The sequence below is a fragment of the Dipodomys merriami genome, unplaced genomic scaffold (genome assembly GCF_024711535.1).
Source record: "Dipodomys merriami isolate MVZ:Mamm:240054 unplaced genomic scaffold, mDipMer1.0.p SCAF_37, whole genome shotgun sequence".
Taxonomy (NCBI): Eukaryota; Metazoa; Chordata; class Mammalia; order Rodentia; family Heteromyidae; genus Dipodomys; species Dipodomys merriami.
The window spans coordinates 259,340-282,830 of NW_027205270.1; the positions used below are offsets into that span (position 1 = coordinate 259,340).

General features: G+C 44.0%; 1 protein-coding gene across 5 annotated transcripts in view; it reads right to left on the reverse strand.

Annotated features, from left to right (window-relative positions):
* Positions 1-977: 977 nt before the first annotated feature.
* The window catches only part of Add2 (adducin 2), a 110,141-nt gene continuing 87,627 nt past the window's right edge, over positions 978-23,491 (reverse strand). For 4 of the 5 annotated variants that reach the window (XM_069988917.1, XM_069988919.1, XM_069988918.1 and 1 more), the window contains 7 exons: positions 22,136-22,312; positions 17,520-17,777; positions 16,565-16,684; positions 15,160-15,249; positions 13,136-13,283; positions 11,764-11,889; positions 978-7,190 (listed from right to left, as the gene is read on the reverse strand). In XM_069988917.1, coding sequence (XP_069845018.1) covers positions 6,883-7,190; positions 11,764-11,889; positions 13,136-13,283; positions 15,160-15,249; positions 16,565-16,684; positions 17,520-17,777; positions 22,136-22,312 — 1,227 coding nt within the window. In that variant the 3' untranslated portion in view covers positions 978-6,882. The remainder of the gene's footprint in view (positions 7,191-11,763; positions 11,890-13,135; positions 13,284-15,159; positions 15,250-16,564; positions 16,685-17,519; positions 17,778-22,135; positions 22,313-23,491) is intronic. The other variant, XM_069988920.1, reaches the window with a different exon arrangement.

Below are 23,491 nucleotides of genomic sequence, written 5' to 3' on the forward strand. Positions count from 1 at the left end.
TAAAAAGAGCTGAGGGCATAACTCAAGTGGTAGAGCATCTGCTAGCAAGCACAGGCCCTGAGTTCAAATTCCATTACTGGAAAGAAATTTTAAAAAAACAAAGAAAACTTGCATTTGAATTTAGGATTCACAACAGATGAATTTGTGGCCCAGGAAAAGGCTTCTTATTTTGGAGCTTGGTTCTCTTCTGTAAAGTCAGTAGTTCTAACAGAATCTCCCTGGAGTTAAGTGGGGTTAAATATGGGGTTAAGAGGTCTTGGTGATATTTTGTTCTAGCATGTGTATATGTGCTCAACAAATCCTGCGTGGTGTGTGTTTTTTAAATAAAGAAGACTTGAGTAGCCAGGTGCCGGTGGCTCACGCCTATAATCCTCAGGAGGCTGAAATCTGAGGATAGCCATTCAAAGTCAACCTGGGCAGGAAAGTCCATGAGACTCTTATCTCCAATTAACCACCAGAAAACTGGAAGTGGCGCTGTGGCTCAAGTGGTAGAGCACTTGCCTCGAACTGAAGAGCACAGGGACAGCACCCAGGCCCAGAGTTCAAGCCCTACAACTGACAAAAAAAAACAACCCCCAAACCAGAAGACTTGGGTAGGACCAAAATAGACTCTTTCCTCTTTTCTTTCTTCTGTTCTCCTGCCCCATTAGCCCCATTCCCCTTCAGGGTGACATCTTACCTCTCCCTAGTTCTCTGATGCAGGCTCACCACTGCATTCCATTCCAGCCCACATATCTGCCAATGACGGAGGCTCCCACCATGTTTGTTTCTGAGTCCCCATTTCAACCCACAAAGTCCCTCTTCTTCTACCTTTTCCCTTCTCAGAGCCTAGAGAGTATTACTCAGTTTTCCACATGTGAATACTGGACATGAGGGCCCAAGGGCCCTATGTGGCCAACGTTTCCATAAATTGACTTCTGCTCCCCTAGGAGCCAGAAGAACCGAGTAGCTGACAGAGCTGAGTCACACACACTGGGGAGCCAAGCACGTTCGATTTACTAGGTAATATCCGCAGGAAGAAGAACAGCACATACATACAGAAATCCACGGGCAGAAACACCACCCTGAAACACAGTCAGACACCAAAGCATCAGAAGGGCTCAGGAAGTGGCTTTGGAAAGTTCTCGTGAAAATCAAAGGGCAGCTTTGGTGCTCAGAGATTCAAACAGAAAACTATACAAAACCAACCCATAAATATATATTATATATGTGTATAGATATATATATATAAAATTGCAAAATAAAAGCCCAAGAGACTAACCATCCCTCTGCACATCAATGGCTCAAAAAGTGTTAGCGTCGAGAAAGGCAGAACTGTTTGTGGAAACGATGCATGATCTGGGGAGCTGGCATTTCAATAGCAGAAAGAGTATTTACATGGAACCCCTATTTGAAACCTCACAATACTGGGAAGAACTAAACACAGACAATGTATGTACAAGGGAAGACAGGAAGTAGTACTCTCATGTGACGATTGTCAGACACAGACATTTCACTGAAACCACCCACTGAACACTCCCTAGCTAGACTGGTTCCTGTGGCCCTGCCCCCCCACAGACCATCCCAGGCTCTGAACTGCTGTGTCCCCCACCCCCACCCCCTTGCCCCTTCCCAGGAGAGAGTGAATATTGGCAATCAACACTTGTAGCAAACTGCAGTAATTTAAAGGTGGTCACTATTGCCTTATCAAAGAATCACTCATAAAGCAGGACCAATAGGCATGAGGTGGAGTTAACATGAGGGGATGGGGTTCCCTCAAATGTATTCCCATTGTACATGTAGTCTCTCCATCCTTGATCCAACTGTTAGCTTCTGAGTCACATTACAAGGGAAAAGCTGGCCTTCTAGCTTGTAAGAGTTATGCAAAATTATTTTCTAGAGGGGAAATGAGTTTAGGGTCTTCCTATAGTTCATCTCTTCTCACCTCCTAAACTCTGGTAATAACTACACTTCTTAGAATGAAGGGAAGTGTGCTGTAACGGTCAGCCTCATTCTGTGCTTGAGAAAATTAAGAATGGAGCCGTGGACCTAAAAAGACTACAGTACCTTCTCACACCAAGACTAACTCCAGCTTTGTCCCCAAACCCCACCTGCATCAGACAGGATCATCCTCCTCCATCTCCAGGCCCTGAAGTCTTAGTGATTGTCCATCTTTGGAAAAAATCTTGAAGGCAAGTGGCACCAATCATCAATTTGGCAAAACTTTCTACCACCCAAGTCTGCAAGACATATTTCCAATTGGAGATTCTTCCTAATGCTACGAGAGGCCTACCTATCCTGGAAACTGTCAACATATAAAGGTAAAAGGTGCTTTCTTATCTAAAGGATGCTCAGCCTAAAATCCTCACACTGCCTGCTGGGTGAGTATGCTCCCAGGAGGCCCAAGATATAGCTGTGCCTTGGAGACAGAGCACTATGTGTGGTCTCTCATTTCCCACAAAATGCATGCTTCATCGAAGTAGGTTGGTTAGACAAGGCTTTGGGAAATGATAACACTAATAGGTATGAGTTTCCACATTGAAACACAAGTCGGAGTGTGTACAGATAACTAGTGAGCTTACTTTATGACTATAAAGTCACTGCAGGCCTCTTCTTTTTTGTATGAATTCACCCTTAGGTTCTCACAGTAAGGACAGGTATGATGATGTCCTGTTGGGTTTTAACTTTTGGGGTGATCTGTCCTTACTGTGGCAGCAGAGAGGATATTATCCTCTCTCTCATTCATTGAACTTAAGTCTTGGAAATTCAGTGAGAAAGTTCAATGAGAAATGTATAAACACTGGTTTCTCTATGCTGAGTCATCTGTGACTCTGCTACCCAACCAAGGGATTTGTAGACCCACACATGTGCATGAGTAAGGGCTCTCTTCTCAGCTGTCCAGCAATCAAGAATTGATTACTCTAGGCCTAGAACTAGGACAATTTTAACCTGAAACAGAAGAGCTGGCACACTGACCTATAGTGGGCTATGTATTCTCTGCTTATGCATACCTTTCCAGAAAAATCCAAACTTAAAATTTTGGGGAGCAACTCATGCCATTGAGTGGATGATTCCTTCAAATCCACAGCAATCAAGAAGTGGATTTATAGCATTTCTGTGCATGCTGACAAGAGCAGGAGCCCTCGGTTACTGCATCTGGGAAGTCATCTTGCCACATCACTGTCCCATAGGGGCCAGGATTTCAAGGCTTAGTCTTTATGAGGTGGAGGCGGAGGGAAAGGAAATCGCTTTACCAAGAGGTTATTTCTGTGAGAACCTAGTGCTACTCATCCAAATCCTCTGCATCCTTTAAAAGAACATTGCTGTCCACAAAGGCTACCTCTCATTTTATTTGCAAGCATGTTGGTGGGGTCATTTTTATGTGTGTAATCCAGATGAAGTAGGAGAATTACTTGGGTTAACTGCAGACCAGATGGAAGTCAGTCTGTCAGGATTGGGGTGGAGGGTTTCCCTTGACAGTGCTTTTTATAATCTGGGGAAGGCCACATGGTTGGTTCCCAACATCACACCTGGACACCAGCTACCAGTGCTTGAAGAGCCATCAGAGCCAAGCTTGTCTCTGTAACCGTTTACTCTCTTCTCCACTCTACTCCTGCCCACTTTCCCACAGAAATGGTTCAGAAACCTCTCTGTTCCCAGATCAGGCAAACACAGTACAGGATTTTCTTATTCTTCCCTGTGGCAAAACCAAGCACCATGGCTCAACTAGACATGAACCCTTTGTTTATACATTCTGAGCTCACAGATTTTCATTTTTTTCCAGTTTGATATCAACCTTTCTGCTAAATTTTATGGAAAGCTAAAAAATTACCTTTCCTTCATACTAATAGTCTGGGAGTCCTGCTGCTTTGGGGAAGGGAGAGATTACATTTTGTTTCTATGGCACCGGGCATGTATCCTCTAGCCTGGTGCTAAGTGCATCACATCCTTCATGTCCAAGGGAAGAAGAAATATGGCAGAATAACTCAACACCTTTCCCAGCAATGCTACACCTAGACAAACTGCATACTAAACTGGAACTTATTATTTGAATATTTCCTTCTCCTTGCTCTCATCAAAAATCTCAAGCTATTTTATCAAAAAATGTTGTGGCAAGGAATTCTAGGAGGGAAACTCTATTTGTCATAGAGGATAAATGCAGCATGAGGCAGGCCATCAAACATGTCAGTGTTTGACATTTTCGAAAATTCTCATCATATTTCACACATTTCCCCTTATTTCCAGCCCCATCTCCCTTCAGTCACCAAAGACATTCTTCCACAAGGCCAGTCCTCCATGGCTCCTGAGTCCTTACATGATAAAACCCAACTCCTCCGTGCTTTCAATAAATTTCCCTACCAGCCAGTCCTGTGTCTAGGAAGCAAATGCCCCCCTGCTGAACACTGTGCCATGCAACCTACCAGGGTGTTGCCATTCCCTTGCCGTGTGCATGATCTTCTCCCAGCATGGAATACCCTTCTGATGCTCACTCTTTTTCTTCTGGAAAATTTCTCTGTTTTGAAAACCTCACTCAGTCACTGCTCTTTCAGGAAGATTTCTCTGGCCCCTATAGAAGTCAGTCATTACTGTCTTACATTTCCTTTGTTCCTTTCCTGTTTTATAATTTGTCTACATGCCTCCTATGAATCTCTTGAGGACAGGAGCTGTGTCCTATCCTCATGGCTGTTCCAAAACCCAAGATCAATGCTTACTTTCTGAATATGTGAGGAATGAACACACTGGTAAATTATGAGGTGGACCCATGGCATGAATTCCAAGGATGATGTTCTAGCAAGGCTCCAACATTTTCACTTAAGTGAGGGAGGCCTCGCTGCCATGAAGGGACTAAGAATTTGTTGAGTGGGGGACATCTCTGAGCAACAGCCACTCACACACACACAACAACATGTACCAAGCTCATGTGTGTCCACACCTCCTTTCTCTCAACATTCTTTGCCACTTAGGATCCTAGTTACAATGGTTGATTTTTTTCAATGTCAGCAGAATATGACGGATGCAAAGTGGATGTTTAACAAATATTATGAAGGAATGAATGTAAAATCTACTTTTTTAAAGAAGGCATCAAAGGATTGGCTTTTTTTTTTTTTTTTTGCCAGTTGTGGGGCCTGAACTCTGGGCCTGGGCGCTGTCCTTCAGCTCTTCAGCTCAAGGCTAGCACTCTACCACTTGAACCACAGTGCCACTTCCGGCCTTTTCTGCTTATGTGGTGCTGAGGAATCGAACCCAGGGCCTCATGCATACAAGGCAAGCATTTGTATGCCCAGTAGAGACCAGTCACAGAAATGGCTCAAGGACTAGAACAATCACCCTTAAAACTGTCCATCTACCATAGCTGTTAAGAGCAAGAACTCAGGGCTCAGAACCTGGGTTCAAATCCAGACTCCCGCTCTCTCTGAGCAAGTCAATGATCTTTGGGGTTAGAGGGTGAGTTCAGCTTCCTCATCAAAAAACAGGAATAACTTTACCCATCTCACAGGATTATGATGGGGGTTCGTAGGTATATGTGCAGTGTCTACAGATAGTTCTTAGAATGGAAAACTATGATGAAGAGCTTTCAAAAACATTTTAACAATAATTAGGATAAAAAGGAGATATATTCTTTGAAGACACTGTCTTTCAAGAGAATGGATTGTCTTGGAGCCAGAAATGTTCATTAATTAGTGCCCCAATGGAAGAAGATAGAGAAATAGTATGTCCAGGCCCCAGGATGGACAAAGTGAGAGAGCTGGGGACAACCAACTATTTCTCTGAGAGCTGATTCACAAGGGTTAATCCTGAACACATTTCTGATTCTCCCTCTGCTGGACCCAAGTGACTCAGAGTTGGAATCCTAAAGAAGCCAAGCTCAAGATGCCAAGATTAAGATGCTAGTTCTGGTCAGAGAGCAAGTGCTCCTGGGTTCAAAGGTAGGGTTGTAGGGGAGGCGATTGACCATAGAATGGATGTAGCCATACTGCTCCATATAGCATGCGAAGCTAGACAGACAGAGCATTTCCAATGCTACTTGCATCTTTGTATGATTCAATGTCAATGGGTTTAAACATTCCAAAATTTCTGCCCTGAGCATGAGACAACTTTTTCTTAGACTAATTTAGTATTTGTTTTGGAGTATTTGAGATGCACAATCCAAACAGGGCAAGTTGCTGGCCTCTTACATCAATTAAAGAATCCCCAATCTCCAGTCTTACTTGGCTTGCCCTTATGTCTGTCAACTCTTACAAGCTCTTCCACCCATCATTCAAGAGGTTCCATGAAGAAAGCTTGGGGTTAGTGTCTGGGGAAGTATAAGCTAAGCCATCAGCCTTGGGATCAAAGGGTAACTTCTTCTATGGGAGAGGATGGGTCAATTTGTCTAATTACTTGGAGCAACAGGGCAGGGTTCCCAAATGGAAAAAGAGTAGAAAGGCTTCTTAATGTGAAGACAGCTCCATATGAGATGGGTTTCCTGGGAAGAAACAGACCTTACCCCTGGGAAAGCCTTGACAATCTGATTCCATCTGGGCCTGTGAGAGTTCACAGCCCATTCCTGGCCTTCCTGCCCTGGGCTCAGATTGGAGGGCAACACCCTAACAAAGGTGGCCCATGACTAGGCAGTGTTGTACAGTAGAAAGAGCACTGGACTGGGAGTCAGGGGGCCAGAACTCTAGTGCAGGCTTACTGCAGGCTCTGCCGCTAACCAGCTGAATGACCTTGTATAAGTCACCTGATTTCCCTGGGGTAACTGTAAGATGAGGGGTTGGTGTGGTGATCTTTAAGGTCCCCCTCTGAGTATAATCCTGGGTCCTATTCTATCCCTCCTTGACCCTGTGCTTCAGGGACAGAGTTGGGAAAAGGAAAGGGGAGGCGGGAGAGGAGGCACAGGGGAGTCCACAGTGCCACCCATCAGGACTCCACTTTCTCCTTCTTTTTGCTCTTTTTCAGGAAGGAGGGGGTTCGGAATTTCTTTTTCTTCTTTGAGGGAGACTTGGAAGGCGAGCCCTCTGGGGACATGGGACCGCTGGTGACCGACTCGGTTTTGTCCTTGGAGGTATCCACATCCGTGTCGGCGTTGGTGGTCATCTGGCTGAGGCCTTTGCTGAGGATCTCCTCTGCGGTCTGCTCTTCCTCCCTCCCGTTTACCACCACCCCTTCTGGCTGGGCTGTTTCAGGTTCTGTGGTAGCTTTGCTTGTTTCTATTGGTTTGGCATCTTCTAGAAAAAGAAAAAAGATATGACTTGTAAGGTTTTATTCAGGTGAGAGTGTCCACTTGGGATCAATGAAACCACTTCTAGGCAATTTTGTTTGCTAAGTCTAGAATTATGGGTGGGGCAGTTATGGGTTGAGAGCAGGGTTCTCAGGCAGATGGAAGGACAGGGTTCTCATCCAAACCTGTGCTCCTTCTACATGGCCAGCCCTGGGGCACATGGTGTGGGCAAGGCAGTAACTGTGCTCCTATCTACACACTTAGAAATGTCCGAAGGTGTCAGGGGCCCAGCCAAGACTCAGTTCAGAGTAACTCTAGGGGAAGAGAGGGGCTGTTGGAAGGGGAGAGCATGTCATATTCACCTTGATGGATGCATCTAAGAATCATAAGCAGCTCAGTTCCACAGGTGAAACTGGTGTAGGAATGAAATGGGTTTCATTCCTACACCAGCGAGGAACCTAGGAAATTTCAGAGTATCTTACCACAAGGCATGGAGGTAAAGGCAGAGGGAGGATGAAATACCCTGGTCAGTATAGACTTCACATTTCATGATATAGATGTTGGCAAAAGGGGCTTGGACCATTTTAGTGCCACCAGGGCCCAGGTCTTATTTTGCCTGGAGATTTTCAAGCACCGTGTTCAAAGGCAGAGCTGCTTAAACTCCAAAAAGGAAATCCTCCACCCACCCTCCACCCACCCTGTGTCCATGCAAACTTGGAAATGCCTGAGAGCAGAGGGAGGAAGAAGAACTGTGAAGCCTCAGACTTTGAACAGTAGAAAGCAATGTGAAGCTCCTCTGGCTCCTTCCTGCCCATCTCACGGCTAAAATCAGAGCACACCTGTCCAGTGGTTGCCAGTGTCATGACTTCCTGTCCAGTGTCCTCATCCTAAGAGCTGAAAGGTGTTTCAGTATATGATGTCTGAGAATGTGTTGTGAAAAGCATTTCAGTATATGATATGAGAACGTGTTGTGTGTGTGTGTGTGTGTGTGTGTGTGTGTGTGTGTGTGTGTGTGTGTGTGTGTATGTTTGTTAGAGAGAGTGTGGGGCATGTACTGTGAGTGTGCTGTGTTACCAGGGCACACAAATGAACCCCATCTGCTCCACTACATAGGAACATGGGCAACAGGGAAGATGTAAGATAGTCTATTCCATTTCTACCTGCCAACCCCAAAGGCTGGCTCTAGCCACACTTTGTGCATCTTCTCCTGATTCGACCATTTTTAATACATCTTCAGGTAATTATAATATAAAAGGCCTATTGGCTACACACTGAGAGACGTGGGTTAAGAATGACATCTTTTCCTACATTTGCCTCTCTGTAACTCCCACTCACTCACTACTGTTGAGTAAATTTGACAACACAGTTAAGCACCTAATGGTATTGCTGATATGCAAATATGGCCTCATGCATAGCGCCCTTAGATCTTCACATGCTTGTGTGGTCTCCTCCCGTTCTGAATCCAGGCTGGCCCAGAGGTTCACTAGAACCACTAGAATACAGACAAAGTACTTACAGCCAACTTTGGATCAAAGACTAAAAGTTCCTAGAAACATCTGCTTTGATCATTTTGGAAGAGTTGGGCTGCCATATAAAGTGTCTGACTGCCATAATGAAAACAGGTGTAAGGCCACACCACATGTAGAGAGAAGGAAGAAAATTGTAGGAGAGGAGAGGAGAGGAATGGTGATGGGTGTGGGGTAGCACACCAAGAGCCTTCTGGCTGCTGCTGGCCAGGTGCTAGACATGTGAATGTGCTATCTTGGAAGTTCTGGCCAAGTGAAACTCCCAGTCAACTTCAGGCCCCGCTCACATCACAGGGAGAGAGGAACCATCTAACTAAGCCTAGTCAGCTCTAGTAAATCCACAAAAGAACTAACTTCTACAAAACTCATTCCTACAAAACTCATATTATGAGTTAATAATTATGCACTATTACATAACAAACCACCCCCAAATTAAAACATCAAGTAACATATGAGTTCTCGCAATGCAAACACGATAGTACATAATAACTAATTGATGGAAGCACATTGCAGAGTGTTTTTCTATTCTTTAGCTCATTTCATGAAGAGAATGATCAGTAAGCTATGGAAAGCAAACATCCATGTGATTCTCCTGTTTCTTTCACTTATTTGAGATAGATAAATTATTTAGTGGCAGAGTTGATTGGCTGATGTCAAATACAGGGACATTTCTTGACAGGTTCAGCCCTTGGACTTCACTGGGGGTTGGACTCAGAAGGGGCAGAAGCAGTCAGGGGACAGTCACAGAGATGGAGTTAACACAGTAGCCAGATGTAAAATGAAGAGGAATGTAGGAATCTCCCCAGAGAAGGTGATGGAATAGGAGCCAGGACAAATGAGGAAAGGCATTAAGGTGGCTTCATCTTAAGTTTTCACAAGTTACTGAATTGCTTTTTTTAAAAAGCCACCCCCTGATCAGATGGGTAAGCTCTTTATGAGATGTTGCCCACAAGTGGATCAGCCCTATCTGCCTGGGGAACTGGCCAAGGTCATCCACCCTCACCCCACACTGATCACTCCACACCACTGCAGCCCTTGCCCTCATCATCTGGGGTCAGCTTCATTGTAGCTATGCTCCCCAACTCTGTCTGTGGCATGAGAAGATCCTCAGAGAAGACTATAACTTTTGTTATTCTAACATCTCAAGATGTTATTCTAACATTTCAGTTGCCTGGACTAAGTTTTTTAGGTGGTGGGTGAGCAGTTGATCTACCTATACACACTCTGCTCCTTTCTTCCTCCTAGAAGCTGATGACAAGTCACCACCCTTTATCCTATTCCTCTCATCAACCTCATCTCTATCTCTGTGTTTCATTTCTACAGTTGGTACACAAATCCTAAAGACAGATGCTGAAGATCCTAGGCAGGCCAGGACCCCTGCTCATCCCGAGGAGGAAGCTGGCATCCAAGGGTGATGGCCGTGGTCCATGGCCCTAGAAGTGGCTATGGGTTCCTTAAAGGTATCTGTGCATTATGAGTAGAGACAGAGGTGAGTTCTATCACAGAGGGTTGCTTCCGGATGTGTGCAGGTTGTGTTTGTTCATCTATGTGTTATCCAAGTCTCTAACATCAAAGCCTAGTCCATGCATGATGCAGGTGGAACTGGTCATGAATTTTATATCCAGGAAACCTCCTGAAGGCAGAGTTGTGAGTAGTAAAAAAAAAAAAAAAAGGGAAACTATATTTCTTTTGAAAACTCCTCCCTCCCCCGTTGCACAGGTTGGAGTGCATTAGTAAGCAGCCTCTCTATACTTACTACAGAGACAAGTATTCAGAATCGGAGGAAACTCCTTTGATGAAGGCACAAATGGGAAAAGAAAGGAAGACGTTGTGGAGACAGGTAGACAACACAACATCACAATGAGACACAGTGAACACACACAGTTGTAGACATCCACTTGGGGCTCTGGCCTCAAGCAGATGGGTTTCCTCTGGCAATGTGGGGCTGGTACTCTGAGCAGTGGTTGGTAGGGTGGGAGATCAGGGGTGGAGAGTCTCTGCATTAAACATCTGGCCATTTCACCCAGGAGGGAGAAAGTTCCAGCAAGCCAACCAACTTGCTGCTCTCTAGATGGAGGTACAGCCCTCTCTGATGGGGTACCTGTGGGATGAAGGGAAGGAGTCTTCTAGTTCAGGAGAGAGTCTAGGAGCCCATTGCATGCACTTTTATGATTTAGTGGGCAGAGACACAACAGCATCATTGTCCCACTATATGTAGAACCAAAACTGTCATTAGATCATACAATTAAGTTATGCTTTTAACTCTTTCAAAATATGCTTTCATCAACATTTCCCTTACACATATGAGAACCTTTAGGAGGAAAATATGAGTAGCCCCTTTTGATGGACAAGGAAAATGAGGCTCAGAAACTGTATCTGATTTGCTGAAATTAGCAGTTCAGTTGGGCCTTGAATTTATCTCTCTATACTAGTGTCTCTAATGAAACTTTCCCAACCTGGCATGCACTTAGATATTCCCAGAGAGATTTTACAACTCCAACCTGTACTCTGTTCCCACACTCTCCCTAGATGACTTAACTCAGAAACAGGACCATAACACCTTCCCTGTGTGGCTCTAATGTGTAGGTGAAGTTGAGAAAGATACTATCCACCTCTTCCAGGGAAATTCAGGGTCTCAGGTCCCATCCCAGACCTAATGGGTCAGACCTTCATTTTAATAAGATCCTCAGGTAGCCTCTATGCAGGTAACAGTCTGCGAACCAGGCTAGCACATCTGGAAAGGGCTATCAGCCAGTGTGTCTTAACTGGAGATGAGAAGGGTACTGGGCAATCATTGGCTCATTCATCATTGCTTGGCAGGGGTTACGCTGTAAGGTGTACTGCCATAGCTTTACGTGGAACAAGTTGCAAACTTGTTCTGATCCCACAGAAGTAGCAGGGGAGAAAGCTTTTCTGAGGGCACAGGCAATACCTATTGAAAGGCAGGTACCTGCCATGTGCAGTCTGCAGTGTGCAGACCTCCTCTGCTTCCTTGTAGGTACCTTTCCCAGAAGGATGCTCTTCCCTCCCTCCCGCATGCTCAGCTCCACTCACCCTCTACTGATTTGGTAGGAGAAATTGCAGGGCTCTTCGTCTCTGCCTTTGTTGGACTCTGCACTGGAGAAGCAGGTGTAGATTTTACAGGTGAGCCAGCCTCTTCTGTGGCAGTATCCTTCTCTCCTAAAAATACAGAAAATCACTTTAGCATGGGGTGGAAGGGGGAGGAGGCAAGAGGGAGGGAATAAAAATGATTTTTTTTCTACTTGGTCATTTCTCTCAGCTGAAGTTAGCTGTGTCTCCTAAGCTTTTAAAACTTCCTCAAGGAAAAATAGAACAGAAAGAGGCGAGAGTGATAGCACATTTCCCAATGAACTATGTCACCCTGATCTGGAGGGAAAGAGACAGGAAACATCCATCTGAACAGAGCCTGGCTCTACTCTATGTCTACCTCTGAAGAGGATGCACCAGACAAACACCTTCAGCCGATGAGAGCAGAGCCCCAAACAGTCAGACTTCCCTTAAAAATGTTCATGGTTTGTTTTCGTGGGACTTAGAAGTTAACTTAGCTAATTTGTACTTTCTACTCAAATAATGTCTGGCAATTAAAAAGCCATAGTTTTAAAAAATATGTTTGCAGTTTGCACACTTGAATTCCAAGCCAGGAAGTGTTTTGTGTTGTGCCTAGATGACCAGTCCAGGCTGAAGACAGATAGTAGAGGTGAACTGTGCCCTGGGAGAATGATGGCTTACCCTAGGGGACACAGCCTCAAGTTGGATTATGTATCTCAGACCCTAGGTGCTCTTGAAGCAAGAAGAGACATCTCAAATTGGGTGTGCTAGGGAGGCCTTCCTAGCAGGAGGGGGACTTAGGGTGGAGTTTGCAGTGATGATGACTTTTAATCATGCTAGTCAAGAAGGGAACAGTGCCAAAAAGGCACAAAAACATAAACCAGGGCTTGATCAGCCTATCTGGGAGTCAACATGAAAACAGGATTGACTGAAGACTCTGAAATAAAGGAGGAATGAGAGAAGACATAAAGGTGTAAACTGATTTCTAGGCTAAAAGGTTTACACCAGCTATAGTAAGTCATTAATAATAATTACCATTACTTTATCTGTCTTATTACACCTACCATTTATCTGGTGTTTACCAACCTCACCTAAGCCATAATTACAGACACTATTCTAAGTACTTTGCATTTAAATAATAACTCCTTTATTCCCAGGTGAGAAAGTCAAATGAGGTCACAAAGACACTGTGTAAATGTTAGGTACAGAGCAATAAAGGGGCATTATTGTGGTTAATGATATTCTGCTAATAGGATCTTTTTGGTGATGGAGCAGGAAAATCCTTGATACATTCATTGTCTGATCCTCCCCTACAGCCTGGGAGGTTCTGAAGCCAGGGCTCCCCAGAGTTATTTACCTTCCAGTTCCAGTTTCTTCCTCTCCACCTCTTTCTTGTACTCCTCCAGCTCCTGGTCAGTGAGTTGGCTGAAGGGGTTGGGCACCGTCTCCTCTGAATCATCTTTGGTATCTGCATCACCCTTGGACATCAGCTGGCTCTCTGTAGACTGAAAGTTAACCACAGAGTGTGTGTTGCTCTCTGAACACTGTGGTGGGGGCCTGGGCCCACACTTCCTTTCAGATTCAGGTGGCTGCCAGCAGTCTTGTTAGGAATAGCGTGGCAAGCAGCTCCTTGGAAACAGCTCAGGGCCTTGGGGTAAGTTTTGTTCATTCCTCACCATTGCTATCTTATCCTCAGACCCAGACTTTGCAACTACCTGGATGAATGCATGGGATCACCCTTAATCCCATGAAATAAAATCAAAGGATGCTGCCAAGCAGAAGGACACACACCTTTATTACAATCCCCTTCTATGGGTACTTCCAAGCCATCACTATGCAAATACAATCAGTGGCCCAATATCAATCAGCCAAAGTCCAGCAAGCATAGCATTAGCTCAAGCAAGCTTCATGCCAGCAATTCCTACCCCTCCCCACCCCTCCCCTCTTCCACAGCAATGCAAGCCACAACACACAGCATTAAATTGTATGCAAAACACAGCAGATTCAGCATTCTCAGTCCAGTGATTAGTCCTGTTTTGCAGTCATAAACGACAAAGGGGCCAATGTCCTGAATCTCAGATCTTCAACCTGCCTGTTCTGCAGGTCCCTGCAGGGATACTGGTAAAATCACATCATTTCATGAACTCTGTGGGCCTCTGGTTCTGGGGAGATGGCCAGTTGGACGCTGTGTAAGCTGTGGGAATCCTTTAGCCCCTGTAGCTCAAGGTAATGACTAAAATTCAGATTCTAAAACCTTCCCCCCACCCAATGTAGCATCCTCATCTTGGTCTTTGAGAACGAAGCGCTCTGAAGCTGAGAGGAAGCAAAGCAAAGCCAAGGCAAAGTGAGCCTAGATTGGCCAGGTCTTCTGATGACAAGACCACACTCCTTGCAAAAGGGAGGCAGCAACAGGTCTACTGCAAAGAATCATGGGGTCAAAGGAAGATCCAAGATCCCAGGGAGAGGGTCTCTAAGGAAGATTTTGGTGTAACTGGCCAGACGCAGGTTTTAAACAATCTTGCTCACTATGGTGATTGTTCACCTCCCTTAGAATCATGGGTAATTTTGTGCTTGACCTTGTGGCATATTCACCCTGAGTGGGGTGGATAGCACGGGTGTGAAGATCTAGTGCTCACACTTCTCTTAACAGTGGGCCCCCACCTTGTGGGCTGCAGCCTGATCTAAACTGTCTCCTTTTCTCCATTTGCTCTACAGAAAGCAACATTGCCTGCAGTTCTGAAATTTTACTGCTAAGGAAAACATCATGCCCATTGCTGCCTTGCCATGACTAGTGAGGATTTCAAACACAGATTAGGATTTTGAATTTTACCCTGGCTGTTAAGCACAAGGTGAGACAACATTCTAGCTCAAGCACAGAAGTTCATGCTTTCTAACACTAAGCAGGCCTGTGCAGGTAGCTAGGTGTCCCTCTTGTCTCTACATGCCCCTTTCAGGGCAGGTTAGGAGTATCTTTTCAGAGCTGTGGCTGAATGATACCATATCTATGCAGACAGGTTGAAACACTCAGAGCTGGGCAGGCCCAGGGCACCTGGGAGCCACCAGCCTCAGTGGGGCACTAACAAAGGGCCACGTGGACTTCCACAGTGGGAAGTATGGAGTTTGGAGCCGGCCAGCGGCACTCCTGTGGGCAGCTGGGCTCTGCTCCCCACCCCATGCCCACAGGGGCAATTAGCCATTGTCCTTCTAGGACCTGGCAGCCCCCCTGCGGGTGGATCTCTATTTTATAGTAGGAGCCCCGGTGCCCAGACCACAAAGGAATGTGGGGATAAGGACTCAGGGGTCCTGCTGCCCAGTCTCAGGCATGGAAGACCCAGGAGGCAAATATGCTTCCCCTCCAGCCAGGGGCGGACTCTGCTGTACCGGGCTTCGGCTCTTCTCAGCAATGACGCTTGCCAGGAGCTGGGACTGCGGCCCTGCTGACTTCACATCTTGTCGGTTTTGCTCTCGAATCTGTGTGGAAAAGGGAGAGGGAAGGTTCATCATGGAGTGTGAGTGGGTATGTTGGGGTGCAGTGTGTCCTGTGGCTGGGATCTAGAAAGGCCCTCAAGTGGTGCAGGATCCTGGACACAACCGATCTATCCTACAAGATGGTTTCCAATTATCCTCTGGAGTGATTCCTAGTTCATGCAAAACCCCAGACATGATTAGCTTTAACAAGTGTTTGTAAGAGGTAAATACTCCTAAGGAGCTCCTGAGGATTTTTTTTTTTCAGTACTACGGTATAAAGTCAGGGTTTTGAGCTTGTTAAGCAGATGCCCACTGCTGAGCCATGTCTCCAACCATTTTTTGCACTAGTTATTTTTTTTGTCGGTCATGGGGCTTGAACTCTGGGCTTGAACGCTATCCCTCTACTCTTCAGCTCAAGGCTAACACTCTACCATTTGAGCCACAGCACCACTTCTGGTTTTCTAGTGGTTTATTGAAGTAAGAGTCTCATGGACTTTCCTGCCCAGGCTGGTTTTGAACTTTGATCCTCAGATCTCAGCATCCTGAGTAGCTAGGATTACAAGAGTGAGCTTTGCACTAGTTATTTTTTTGACACAAGGACTCTCTCTCTCTCTCTCTCTCTTTCTCTCTCTCTCTCCCCCTCTCCCTCTCCCTCTCCCTTTCCCCCCCCTCCCTTTCTCAGGTGCATGCCTAGACTGCAGTGCTACTATTTAATGATTTCCATGGTAGCAGGAACATCAGGTGTGTACCATCATACCTAGCTTCTTTCATTGAGATGAAGTCTCACAAAATCCCCTATTCAGGCTGGCTTGGAACTACCATCCTCCCAATCTCAGCCTCCCATATAGTTGGGGTAATACGTATGTGCCACCATGCCCAGCTGTTCATTGAAAAAAACGTCCTGGAAACATTTTGCCCAGGCTGCCCTACTGAAGGTTGTCTATTACAACTCAAGTTCTTAAAAGTCTCATTAAAAGTATAAGGGAGTGAACTTTCAGGCAAAGCTCCAGAATAATTACAAAGGATCTCACAATCTTGAACATAAGCCAAAGGAATACAGCATAGAACTCATAAGAACTTGTTTTGTTTCTAGGTCTTTCAGGTGTACGTGTAAAGTAAGTGTCAAGGACAGTCCAAGACTATGTAAGTCTAGCTCCCAGGACAGTGTCTAAAACATGGTCTATGCACTATCATTTCTTCCTCTTCTGATACATGGGGGTATTGGTGAGTGACGCCTTTCCTGAGAGCTCAGCTTATGTTTGCAGGACCGCAATCCCCTTGCAGGCAAAGAGGGTGACACAAATAACCACCACCTTACCTTGTTCCTCATGTCCAGTACTTCTTGAGGGTCGGTGTAGAGAGGCACAAATTGGTTTGGGTTTTCAATCCGTATTGGCATGCCACTGCTGGATTTCTCTACCTCATCAGCTTTCATCCACTGCACAAGGCAAACCAGCTAGGTAAGGAAAGGAATAAGACCTCTGGCCTCCCCCTTGAGATCTGGGCCCACCAGCCTATATGGAAGGTCAGAAAGACTATTAGAGATGTTCTCTCTTCTTTGGTCCCTTTTGAGATCAGTCTTCCAGAACAGATATGGGTGACAGATGAACCAGCTGCTAAACAAGGCCCTCATAAAGAAGATGGGAGAGCAGGGGACAAAACCTTAGTGACCAGTTTCAACAGGAAGCCATTTGGGCTTCAGGATGAATCCAGGTAGCTGGATTGGAGTTTCAAAGGACATCATGAACAACTAGTTTGTTTTGCTGCCAGTTACTTTTATGTTAGTGAAAAATCAAATTGAGAGTCTGTATGTGAGAGGAAGTAAAATAACAAGAAGATAACTTGGTATAAAATGGCAAGTGCCCATTTCCTGAGTTTGAGTAAGACTTGTAGCCTAAATGTTGGATGCCCATCCCAGGAATTTCTCAGAAGCTCTCTGCCTCTGGACAAAAGAGCAAAGAAGCAAAGAAATGACTGTCCCAGATCTTGTGCTGTGGGAATAGACTAGTCTGACTTCCCTCTGAGGAGAGCTACCCTGTAACTGCCTCCAAACAGTGAAGAAGAACAAAAACAGGTGGAGGAGTTTGGCAGAGTTGAGCTGCTGCTCCCAGAGGCCCAACAGGAAGCCTTATGAGGAAACTATACAATCTTAGGCAAAGGGAGATTTGCTCCGTTCCCTTTGTAAAGTTGCTTATTCTCTCAAGTGGAGCCAGTCTCCCCTCAACTCCTCCCACCCCCATGTCTCCCCAGGCCTGTCCTGGGCTCCCCCTTACTGTGGTCTTGGGCCTGGGACTGCCCATGTTCCTCTGGACCTCATCAGCCACATTGACCCGCAGGTAGGTGTTGGGTGTGTTGAGCCAACGAGTCTTCTCCTTCTGCTGCTTCTGGGCATGCTGACGCAGAGCAGGGACTGGGGCACCATCCTCTTCAAATACAAAGGCTGTGACTGTGGCTGGGATTTCCACTTCACTTTTGTGTTTGGCTTTCTCTTGGACAAAGGGATGGCGGTATGTGTAGCCTGTTCTGTAGCCCTAACAAAGACAAAATCAGAAGCACTTAGTGGGGAGGAAACAAAAAGTATATGCATATGTTCACACACATTCACACTTTATATCCTTCTAGTTAAAAGACTCAGTTTAAACCCAAATCTCCATGAGATAACTTGCCACTCTTATGGCAGATTTCAGAGCTATGTCCTTCTGGTCTCTAACTCAAGCTGTCTGATCAGGACTGAGAGTCCCTAGAACATAGACACAGGCCTGATCTGTTCTAGTGTATCTTGAAATTATCAGAGGAGCTAGAAAAATGCTGATGCCTGAGCCCCCACTTCAGAGTTGCCCACTTAATGGCACAATGACATGGCCTAAGAATTGTTCAAAGCATACAGTTGATTCAGTCACCTCTCCCTTCCTTAACTCTAGACATTCTCAGCTATTTCTCTCTAGGAGCCCTGAACCCTACTCAAAACTCAAAGCAAGACTCACACCCTTGAAGGCAGAGTGGATGGCTGTGCAGAGAGAACAAATGGGAATTTTGGTACCTGTTGGAGTAACACTTGACTCTCTTTTTCCTTCTTTTATTTTTTTAAAAATTAAAATTGCATTAATGTATTTATCTAATTTTGAATGAAATATAAGGTCATGTGGAAAACTTAAGCAATATAGAAAAATACTTGGGTAAAAATAAATGTTAGGCAAAAGCTCACCTCCAAATCAACCACTAAAAATCTTCTGTCAGCTCTGTATAAACATATGTGTGCATGTGTACTTAATTATATGTAAAACTGGATAGTTTTAATTACATATAGTTGTCACTTGGTTCTCTTTCTTGGTAAATTGTTTTATGTTCTCAGCCCACATTTCCACTGAGATGGTTTTCTTTTTCACACGGATATATATCCTTTTCACATTAAGATTATTAATCTTTAACTGTCAACTGATGCTGCAAATATTTTTCTGCACAACATATCTTTTAGCTTTATTTATGGCAAGGGAGTGGATTACAGAAATGTAAGTTCTGAATTTTTAATGTAACGATATCTATCAGTATTTATCATTACCTTGTCATCCTTTTTGAAATTTACCTTACTGACAAGGTCTTCCCACTACCAAAACACCATAAATATAAATCCGTGTTTTTTAATAACTCTGTTTGTTTTTTATGCTTTAATTATTGAGAGGAAAGTGGCAGCCATTTTTACCTCGCTTTCTTTTAGAATGGCTAGAGGTCTATCTTTTCCATGCTTATTTATAAAATATGTACTTACCCTGTGCAAATTCTCATATAGCCTGGGTCTATTTATGGATTGCCTCAGCTGTTGAATGGGTTGGCTGTCCATTTTGCTAGTGTCCTACTGCTTGGTTATTGAAGTCTTGTCACATTTTACCATGGAGTGAAATTAAATCCCCAGTGATTTTGTGCGTATGAGTGTTTGTATTGATTGTGGGGCTTGACCTCGGGGCCTGAGCACTGTCCCTGAACCCTTTTGCTTAAGGCTAACACTCTACCACTTTGAGCCACAGCTCCATTTCTGGTTTTTAAGTAGTTAATTGGTTATAAGAGTCTCACAGGGACTTTTCTGCCCAGGCTGGCTCTGTAGCATTTTCCTAGCCATTCTGAGTTTCATGCTAGAAGTGTATTGGCTTTTTTTGTCATTATTATAGAAGTATATTTACTTAAGTCCTTGTATCTTCTCTTTCTCTCTCTCTTTTCTCAATCACATTGAGATTATACATATATTTGGGGTCTATGACTTCTTTAACCTTCTTGAAGCTTTTAACCAAGAACAAATTATACCTCTTCATTGATTGCAAATTTTCTCTGATTTCTATTAGAAGCTTTATGGTTTCCTTAAAATGAGATTTGCTTAATTTTTGTAGCTTTGCTGCATTTACATGTAAGATTATTTTCTCTGATGATTGTTTTTATTTTGCAGTGCTGGGGTTCAAACCCAGGGCTTCACACATCATGCATGTTGGGAAGGTGCCTCTGCAGCTGGACTATGCCCCCAGCCCTTGTTATCTTTTCAAAACAGTTAACATTAAGATACTGATTTTTGTATATGTTTTCATAACTAACTGCCTCAAGATGTCTTCATTGCTTCTAATTGTTTTCCAGTTGATTTTCTTGGACTTCACAGGCTTGTAACTATATTATTTGTAAAGATTAGCAACCTTATTTTCCTTATACTTCTTACCGTTTTATCATACTGCCTGGGTTTCAGTTTCAATATTATTCCAGAATATCCAAGAATATTACTAAGAGTAGGAATCATTATTTTGTTAAAGTTTAATGGAAATACTTATAGTAATCCCATACTTCTACTGGCTCTTGTTTTAGGGAAATCATTTTCTTCATATTAAATAAGTATTCTCTTCTAGTCAGTGATGATGGTTTTTATAAATTGATGTGAAATTTTTGTCAAATATCTAAATTATTTTTTGTTATTATCTGGTTTGAACTCAGGGTCCAGCCTTTGCTTGATTGGGCTTGCTTGATTGGTATTCTATCACTTGAGCCACATATCCAGCCCTGTTTTGTTGCTGGTTATTTTGAAGACAGAGTCTCAAAGACTTTTCTGCCTAGGTTGAGATCTTCAGTCCTCTAGATCTCAACCTCCTGAGTAGCTACTAAAGTATCTAGGACTTTAGGCAAGAGCCAATGGTATCTGGCTCAAATTATCTTTTGACGTTTATTAAAATGATAAGAGCCAAGCATTCGTGGCTTACTTTTGTAATCCTAGCTACTTAGGACACTGAGAGTTGAGGATCAGGAAAGTCTTTAAGACTCGTATCTCCAATTAATCAGCAAAAAGCTGGAAGTGGAGCTGTGGCTCAAGTTATAGGGCACTAGCCTAAGCAAAAAAGCTCAGGGGCAGTCTGAGTTCAAGCCTCGGGACCAGAAAACAAAAATAAGAATTTTTTTTCTTTTGAATCTCCAAAATAATGAATTATATCTAAAGGATTTAGAATATTAAGCCATTTTTGCATTCTAGGTAGGAGGCCTTATGTGGTTATTATATAAATCAGGATTCTAATATTATATGGATGTTGCTTTCCAGTTTTTAGGTGGTGTGTGGTATAATTGCCATGGCTTAGTAATGTTTCACTCTTCTCTAAAATAGTGTCAATAGCATAAAGGTTTGAAGGAATTCCTGTATGAAACTATCTAGTCTTGGTGCTTTATTTAGGGATAGATTTTGTAGCACACAGATGGTAACAGGAACTGCAGTTTTACTGTGGACTGCATCTTTTCTCCCTATAAAGTGGTCCTCATGGTCAGCCTGGTAATAATGGAAAGATGTCTTGGAGGAAAGAAAGCAGAAGAAAAGTATTGATCACTGCAATCCTTGACATAAATAGTATTAATTGTTACAAAGATCTCAGGGCAGTAGCAATGAAGGAGGGAGAGAGAACCCAAAAGAAATGTTATGAAGATTGCCGGGCACTGGTGGCTCATGCCTGTAGTCTTAGCTACTCAGGAGGCTGAGATCTGAGGATCATGGTTCAAGGCCAGCCTGAACAGGAAAGTCCATAAGATTCTTATCTCCAAATAACCACCAGGAAACCGGAAGTGGTGCTGTGGCTCAAGTGGTAGAGCACTTGCTTTGAGCTGAAGAGCTCAGGGACAGTGCCCAGGCCCAGAGTTCAATCCCTATGACTGACACAAAAAAAAAAAAAAAAAAAAAGGAAAAAGAAAAAAGAAAAGAAAGAAAGAAATGTTATGAAGATAGATTCATCTTCATTTTCTGAGCAACCTAAGAAATGTTAGAGGTTTCTTTTCCTTATAATTAGCTTTTCATGGTTTATGCTTGTCTTTTGTTTTTTAATTGTCTCCTGATTATATCCTATGTCATCGACTAAATTAATAGCTCCTGGAGGAAGGAAAAATACCTAGAAAAGTTTTGGATATCTTTAGTGAATCAGACCACTTCTGACAGCAGTTTCTTTATGTGACTCATTCATTTATTCATTCACTTGTTCCAATAAGATATTATCATGAAGCTGCTGCCCAGAAATAAGGAAACTGGTGTCATTATGTGCTTCCTGCATTGAAGTCATAACACTTCAGAAAGAAGGCAGGATTGATTACATAAGAGGCACAGACGAGGCTTCAATCTGAGAGAGGCTCCGAATGTAAGAGGTCTTATTTCACTGGATTACTACTTTCCCTAGAGCACTCAGCAGGTATGGCTAGAGGTCATAGTAAGTGGTGGCAAAGGCTATCACTTAAGACAACTCAACTACTGTAAGAACAATTACAAATCCTCAAAATGCTTATCAATGGGGCCTTCAACAACCTAGCTGTGACACTGGCAGTGTTCATGACCTCTCCCCTAATGCCTTCGAATGAAGGCTAAACTTCCAAGGACTGGCCTCAGAGGACTCACCAAGTTATCCAGCATCCTCATGAGGGCCTCGAACTCATGCTCACCCAGCCGGCTCTTCTGCATAGGCCCGAAGGTACTCCCAGCCCACTGCACAGAGCCCACCTCATGGGGCCGGTGTTTCTCCTGCTCCAGGAGGATAAGGTTCTCCACTCCTCCTGCACTGGACAGAGCCGACACCTGCAACAAGGAAAAGATGGCCCATGGGGCCTCACCTTCTCATATGCTCCTGCATGCAACTGAACAATCACCATCATGGAGGAGAACCAGAACTCAGGAAGTTCTGGGAAACTAAGAAAAACTATCCATATTCAGAAAATGCATTATTAATCATCCTTTTCTGATCATAGTTCTTAGAGACCTCAGAGAAGAAAAAAGGAATAGCAAGGGTTAAACCTTAGGAATAAAACAGTGTAGAGGACTGAAAAGTTCCGGGATAGATCAACTTAGAATTGTTATTATTTCTAGGGAGGAAGGATGAGATTGGAAAGAGCTCCAAAGGGGACTTGAATTTTTCTCTGTAATGGGTTCCTTCTAAAGCTATTACTATTTGTTCAATCTGAATGGTGGGTGCTCAGGATGCCTATTATGTTATTATCTGCATTTTTCTGCATGTTTGAAATCTCAGTCTCTACTCCCGCTCCACTTCTCTTGTAACTTGATAAAAACAGGTTGACTTTTAGGCCAGTGGAATGTGCGTGTAGCCATATGGAAGGTTTAACAGGCCTAAAGGTACAATGCATCTGCCATGACAGGATGAGCCAGTCATGAAAACCCAGGAAAAGAAAAACAATCATATGCCCAAAGTAGTGTTTAAGGGCTCAGACTTGGACACCACGATGCCTGCGTTTGAATCCTGGCTCTGACATTTCTTCACTGAGTGACTTTCAGCTACTGTTTACTATCTTTGTGCCCCAATTTCCTCATCTGTAAAATTAAAATAGTAATACCCACTTTGTGAGGAGTCCTTCATATTATGGTTGTGAAGCAACAGAATAGCCCTGGTATCTTCAGAATGCTAAATGAATGTGGCTGATATGTGAGTTCTGAGCTGCCACTTACCCTGGGACTGGCCATTTATGGAGAAGGAGAGAAGGAAGAAAATAGTCTACAATCTTGCAAGAGCTGCGTCCTTCCAACTCCCCCTTCTTCTTCCAGTTCCCATGGTGATGGGTAGCAGATGGAAAACTGCCTGCACTTGGTCCCATCTGCCTATCAGCAATAGCCTGCCTTTGTCAGGTAGAGATGACACAGTTTCCTGAAGCCCCAACTTGATGGGGAATAAAGAGAACACTGTACCCAGGAGAGCTTAATAAGCACTTGACCTGGAACCATAACATGTTCATAGTCACGTCTGCT